At 44.8% G+C, this 6,381-nt stretch overlaps 1 protein-coding gene across 2 annotated transcripts; it reads right to left on the reverse strand.

Moving 5' to 3' along the window:
- Positions 1–1,919: 1,919 nt before the first annotated feature.
- TMEM177 (transmembrane protein 177) lies at positions 1,920–4,296 on the reverse strand. Of its 2 annotated transcripts, none has more exons than XM_077320557.1 (2): positions 4,212–4,296; positions 1,920–2,904 (listed from the first exon to the last, which is right to left on the reverse strand). In XM_077320557.1, the coding sequence occupies exon 2, from the start codon at positions 2,888–2,890 to the stop codon at positions 1,958–1,960; it is 933 nt and encodes a 310-aa protein (XP_077176672.1). In that variant the 5' UTR covers positions 2,891–2,904; positions 4,212–4,296; the 3' UTR covers positions 1,920–1,957. The 2 variants fall into 2 exon arrangements, with proteins under 2 accessions (XP_077176672.1, XP_077176673.1); XM_077320558.1 differs by lacking the exon at positions 4,212–4,296 and adding an exon at positions 3,852–4,126.
- Between the last annotated feature and the right edge of the window lie 2,085 nt (positions 4,297–6,381).

Raw genomic sequence — 6,381 nt, forward strand, 5'->3', positions numbered from 1 at the left:
CCAGCACAAACCTCTGTCATTTCTTTTTAGAAAATGTCACTCAAACTTCTGGGCTGGATATATTTTGCAAACAGAACTTTTACCTTCAGCAAGCTTTTTTTTACACTGCGTAACACTCACAAGATCCATCACGTCCTGCACCCACAGGAGGGAATTCTCCTAATTAGACTGTTGGAATTTTCCCCAGCCACAACCCCATTCCCATACATGTTAGCCTACTGCAATACACAAAATACTATAGTGGTACATGTGTCTGGGCTCTGGAGAAGAAGAGCACCCAGCCTTTCACATTTATGGGTGAAGGCTAGGTGGGTGGAGGAATAAGGAGTGAATACATACTAGTCATACTCCAGCAGATCCATCTACTCCAGCACCGTTTCTCACAATATAAACCGGAATTATTTAATATATCTTGCTTTTCTCCCCAATGGCGATCCAAAGTGGCTCACAACATTCCCCCGTCTCCACTTTATCCTCACAGCAACCATGTGAAATAGGTTCGGCTGAGAGAGTATCACTGGGCCAAGGTTTCTCAGCATGCTTCCGTGGCAGAGTGGTGATTTGAAGTCTCCTAGAGCCTGGTTTGACACTCACACTCATTCTCCAGAAATGTCTCCAGAAGTTTATAAGTTGGGTATTAGGATCACAGCCCACCACTGCTGTTGTCCTTGTGCCAGTAAAGCCTCTCTGTACAGCAATCCTCAGTGGGGTATATCCTGCTGTTGGTTTTTCAAATCATTTTGGAAAGGACTAAGACTGCAAATGGCATGAAGAATGAAGATCAAAAGGAACATACAAAGTGGGTACACAGACAGCAGGGGAAACCAGGCAGCTGTGCAGAAGTCTCAACCAGCAAAGTTCTTATCAGTTTGAGAACAGGATCACATTGTAGGTGATGTGAAAGGCCTCTACCTGAGACTCTGGAGAGCTACTGCCAGTCTGAGTAGACATTACTGATATTAATGGACCAAGGGTGTATAAGGCAGCTTCATGTATGCAACACCTTTCATGTATTCAGTTATCAATAGAAAAAAGCCAACATTTAGTAACGCTTTTATTTCTGTTAGGAACTCCTCCCCCTCCTTTTAAGAATCCATAACATAAAACAAGCCTGATTGGGGTGGTGGGAGGAGTTGGGACTAATCACCTACCGGACTGGCCACCTGTCCAATGAAGGGCGAATCAGGTAGGCTGTCCTGCCCCTGGCCACATCCCACCCCAACTTCCATGTGGAAGAAGTGCCAGCCTGCGGTAAGCCAGGCAGCCAGCAGGAGCTGGGAGGGGGAGAAGTCCTGGGGCTGCAGGCCCAAGTGGGAGGGGGGATGAAGGCAGCCCCCGCCAGCACTCCCCCGCCCTGAACAGCCACGGTCACAGCCTTGCCAGGCCTCGGCAGGGCTGCCCAGGAGGGGGGGAGGGAGGCCCCCCCAGTGCTCACCCCCTCCCCAAGCTGCCCTGACCCAGCCTTGTCAGACCTCAGCAGGCCTGCCTAGGTTGGGGGGGGGGGGCAGAAGGCTAGCGCCCGTTGTACTTTTTGTACAACGGGCTTTTCTCCTAGTAAAGGGATAAAGATTCTACACTCACCAGGTATTCATACAATCTCTCCTTCTTTACATTGGAAGGGTCAGAAAACTCTATATAGTCATGTACTAACCCCCCCCCCCCCAATAAAACACAGAATGTCAGCTCTTTTGATTTGGTACCTTCCAATGCCTAAAAAGTAACACTCCCTCTGAGTTTTAAGATGGATTTTAGAGACATGTATGATACAAAACCTTTGAAGCAAGGCTTCAAAGATTTTTTTAAGAGACATGCATCCAGTGAATACAAGATGTGTTTTTTTTTAAGTAAAGAATTTTCTTCCTCCCAAATGGAAATACCAATGAAAGCACATGAAACAAAAACCAGGAGTTCCAAAAGAATACATTATTTACAAGTTTAATAGTGAATCATGCCCTCCCTATGCCTGGGGCATGCTTAAAATGCTAGTAATCAAATCCCTCCTGGAAGTATATGGTGGATGCTTTAATCTGAACCCGTATCTTGGGAAAAGATTACCATTTGGGGCATATGTCTTCTCCCCTCGTTTGCCCATGAGTGTACGAAAAGTCTTGTTCTGGGCCAATATTTTATTATAGAACTCCACCCCACCTTTGGCAAAGTCAGTGGAAATCGCGGCTGTGTTTCTGTCTATCCTATAATCTACTGCTCGGCTCACAGCATCATACACCAGACAGTACCCCACCAATCCAATTATGGCAACTGCTATATTATAAAGGCCTCGTAACACCACTGGCCCAGAATATAAACCCAGGAGCTGCTTTATAGCTACTGCACAGATATATGTCCCAGATAGACAAATGGGAGCAACAGCTGCATGTATTAAGGGACTGTTCTTTTGCAAGTACATGACCTCTCTTGCAATGGCAAACTTCTGAGCCTCCGAAGAAAGGATCAAAGCTTCCTTCAAGGCCAGACCTTCTGTGCTCTTCCAGTCTACTTCTTTGCCTTCAACCATGACAATATGGTTGACAATCACATGCTCATCATCAGCTGTTTCAGCAAAACTGAGAGGGATGCCCACAACACAGCCTGCAGGTAGCCATGGAATTCCAGCACTAACTGGGTGGAAGCTGGAGGCAGCAAAGGCTTGGTAATGATTTTCTGACTTCACTTGGAGATCACTGAGAACTTCATGGAAAAGGCTGTGTAATTTTTCTGAAAGTTCTTGTTGCCTCTCAGACCAGGCCTGGTACAGTGGTTTTAATGTTTTCTGAGGGACAATGTGAAAGGCCAGGTTGGCACCAAGAAGTCCAGCACAGGAAACAATCAGAAAACCAGTCCTGTGTCTCTCCACCATGACTGCTGCTTTGTACAGGAAACGAGCTGCCATAGTCAACTTCTATCCTGTTTATGACAAAGAAACAAGGAATAAAAATATTTGCAGACCTCTGTCTTCAATCAACAGCCTCCACACTCAATACACAAAAACATGCTACATTGCTGATCTTATGGTCTTACATGAACAAATACATTAAAAAGCACTGCAAAAGAAACCAGCATTCATTCTTTTCATTTCATGTCCTTCATCGAATCTTGATCAATAAAGAGGCAAAGGGAATCACCTCTGTTTTCCGGCAAGTAAATCCCCTTTAACTCAGTGGAACATTTCTAAGCAAGGATTAGATTAATAAAACTGCAATCCTATGGGGGCTTAGGAATCATCTTTGAATCTGACATCTAAACACATGCAGAATTGTTCACATCAATCTTGCATTCTGGCAGTTCTACTGATCTTTAAATATCCAGAGTCTTCCTTGTATTTAATTTATTGCCCTTTGAGTCTCTTCCTCTTTTCTTTCTAAGATCACAGGTCTTACCTATTAGATGAAGTCTCATCCCTTCTCCAACTTAAAATGTAAACTGTACATTTATTTTAATATTTCTCCCTTTCCTTTCTCCTCAATGGGAACCCAAAACAGCTTACCCCCCCAAAAGTTGAAACACATTTCCATAAAACACCGCACAAAAACAAACAAACAGTACACAAGAAATCCTGGCCTGGGGCCTAGCAAATTAGTCTGTCAATGACAAGGCCACAGGCTGAGTCTTTCATGGCTAGGCTTTAACTATGTAAGAGTTCGTCTTAAAATAACAACAACAAAAAACCCATCTAGTTGTTTCCCCCACTGAATTAACTGGAACTGCCAGCCCCACTTGACAGTCAGCTTGGTGTGATGATTCCGAGCCCGTGGCCTCCAATCTGGGAAACTGGGTGTCATTCCCCACTCCTTCACATGCAGCCAGCTGGGTAGACCTTGGGCCATCCACAGTCCTCTCACAGCCTCACCTACCTCTCAAGAGTGCCAGCTCTTCTCTTCGTCTACAGTCGCTGGTCCTAATTAATTCTTTATTTAATTGCAACGGATTTTATTCCTGTTGCTTCCTCTTTCCCCTCAATTTCTTTCTCGTCCATTTACGTTTACAATAGATAGCTTTACAAAATCAAGCCGTGACTCTTCTTCAGCCCAATACTGGAACATGAGTTTCCCCAAACTACAAAGCAAGTGCCCGAGGCTTCCCCCTCTCCCATCTGCGGGACACATCCCCTACTCTCCGCAAAACAGCGCTGAGAATAAAGGCCCGATGGACAAAACACATCAGCGAGCCCCTTTTTAACAAACTGCTATCACCCCAACCCCGTTTTAACCTACCCAGACTGCGCTTTCGAACAGCAGCCGCCAGCGCCAGTCGGGAGCCGCAAGGCGAAAGAAAAAGCGCACACGTGGGTGCCGTAAAGAAAGCAAAGTGCTGTGAAAGCTGCGTGCAGCACAACATCCGAGAAAGTGACAAGCTGACTCCGACGCTGCCATAGCAACGCGCGTGCTCATGTTTTGGCGCACAACCAGAGTCACAGGGGATGGAGCAAGTAACGAACTTGTTACATTTTTAATAAGACCCGCAGCAGCTAATACAGAAAAAGAATGCAAACAAAGTCTGGAAATGCTGTTTGTGCAGCATTTGACCCAGCTGAGAATTTAGTTTCTGTCAAGCCCCTTTACGTTTCATGTGCAATTATTATCTTGGCATAGTACGGGAAAGGGATCCTGACTTCTGGTCTCATGCCTTCCTGTCTGGTCAGGCTGCAAACATACGTGGCGTTTGATTTAACCGTGCCTTAGCGGGAAGAAAAGCCCAAGGCAGCTGCTGCGTTGGCCCCAGCTGCTGACTGGACGTTTTGCCTGCCCCTGCCTACCACGGACAGCTGTGCAAACCACAAGGCGTTTGGAGGGATAGAACAGCTATTTATCATTTGGCTGCTGAGAAACATTCTGTGAGAAAGAGACTCTGTGAACAGCTCTGGTTTAAGCTCTTCTGCTTTATTATGTTGCTTGCTATGGGATTGATGTTTGAGAAGAAAGGGCCATAAATGCTACTTGGCTCACCAAATAAGCTCAACAATGCTTCCTTTAGGAGAATAATGTTTTTCCCCCTTCAAATGAGCAACAACTGTGCAGTTGTTACTCCTTGCACAATGCAGATAGCATCCTTTTAAATTTAGAGGACACTTTTGTTATCATGAGGAATCCGGTTTCTCCAAAATTAAGGACAGCTGTTAGAGTTGCCATCTCTGGATTGGTAAACACAAAGTCTGGTGGTAGACTCTGGGGCGAGTAAGACCTCAGCAGGATATAATTCCATCAAGAAAAACAAACAAAACGTAACTTCCGCCTCCTTGCATTGTTGTTAGGATAAAAAGGAGAAGAGGAAAATTTGGTAAGCTGATTTGGGTTCCTATTTAGGAGAAAGGTGAGGTAAAATGAGGTTAATAAATACATATATGTGATGGTAGATGCCAGTTAAAGGATTGTTCAGTTGAAGGGCAGGAGGGAGAGAAGCAAACATCAGAAGGTGAGGATATGGGGGTCACTTGGAAATAGGAAAGAGGAAGTAGTCTGTGGAGGGCAATATAGAGGGAACGGAGGTGCAACATGCAGATTTTTGCAAGTCGTTTCTGTTGGAATACATGGCAGTGGGGGCGGGTGGCTCTGTTTTTTTTTTTTTAAGAAATTACAGACTCCCTTGAGTGTGCTGAATTCCTGTCTTTTCTGTTTGTGGTATTTTATCAATATCCATTTGTTTTCTATAGGCCACCAACTTGGGAGCCATGCAAGGAATTGTGGGGCATGGTGGAACATAGTCTTGAAAATCAGGCCATGCCTCAGTCTTTAGGATTCTATAAACTTTCAAGGACGTTTGTGGGTTGATTTTCCCTCCCCCTTTTCCCCTTTAACTGGCACTTAAATCTCTCTAAATCCCATTTAGTCTGGAGCATTTTCAGTCATATTCAGGTTCACTTTTAAAGGAATTGTTTGTTTTCTTTTTGAGGAGGTTAATTTTTAATTTTTAATTTTGTTCTTGAATGCCTGGAGTCCTTTACGTAGGGCTGCCGGCTCTGGGTTGGGAAATACTTGGAGACTTTTGGGGTAGAGCCAGAGTGGGAAGCATTTGGAGTGAGGAAGGACCTCTGTGGAGTATAATGCTATGGAGTCCACCTTCCAAAGCAGCCATTTTATCCAGGGGAACTGATCTCTTTTGTCTGGAGATAAGCTATAATTCCAGGGGATTCCCAAGTCCCACCTGGGGACTGGCATCCCTACCTCTGAGTATGTAGAGACACATTATTCATGGGTTTCCTGGTTTTTCTGTTTTCATCATCAGACTTGTAACCAGTTAGATTACTATCTGATTGAATGTTAAAATACTGGCACTCCATGTTCAACTTTAAGCCCCCAATTCAGAAGAGAATTTGAGCTAAAAGAACCAAAGATAACGGGAGGTTACTCTGCTGTGGTTCAGCCTCACTTGGCGTATTGTGTTCAG

The sequence above is a fragment of the Paroedura picta genome, chromosome 2 (assembly GCF_049243985.1).
Source record: "Paroedura picta isolate Pp20150507F chromosome 2, Ppicta_v3.0, whole genome shotgun sequence".
In the NCBI taxonomy this organism is placed as follows: domain Eukaryota; kingdom Metazoa; phylum Chordata; class Lepidosauria; order Squamata; family Gekkonidae; genus Paroedura; species Paroedura picta.

Bases quoted from the DNA above. Each gene is read 5' to 3' on its own strand.
- TMEM177 (XM_077320557.1), bottom strand. From the start codon at position 2,890: ATGGCAGCTCGTTTCCTGTACAAAGCAGCAGTCATGGTGGAGAGACAC.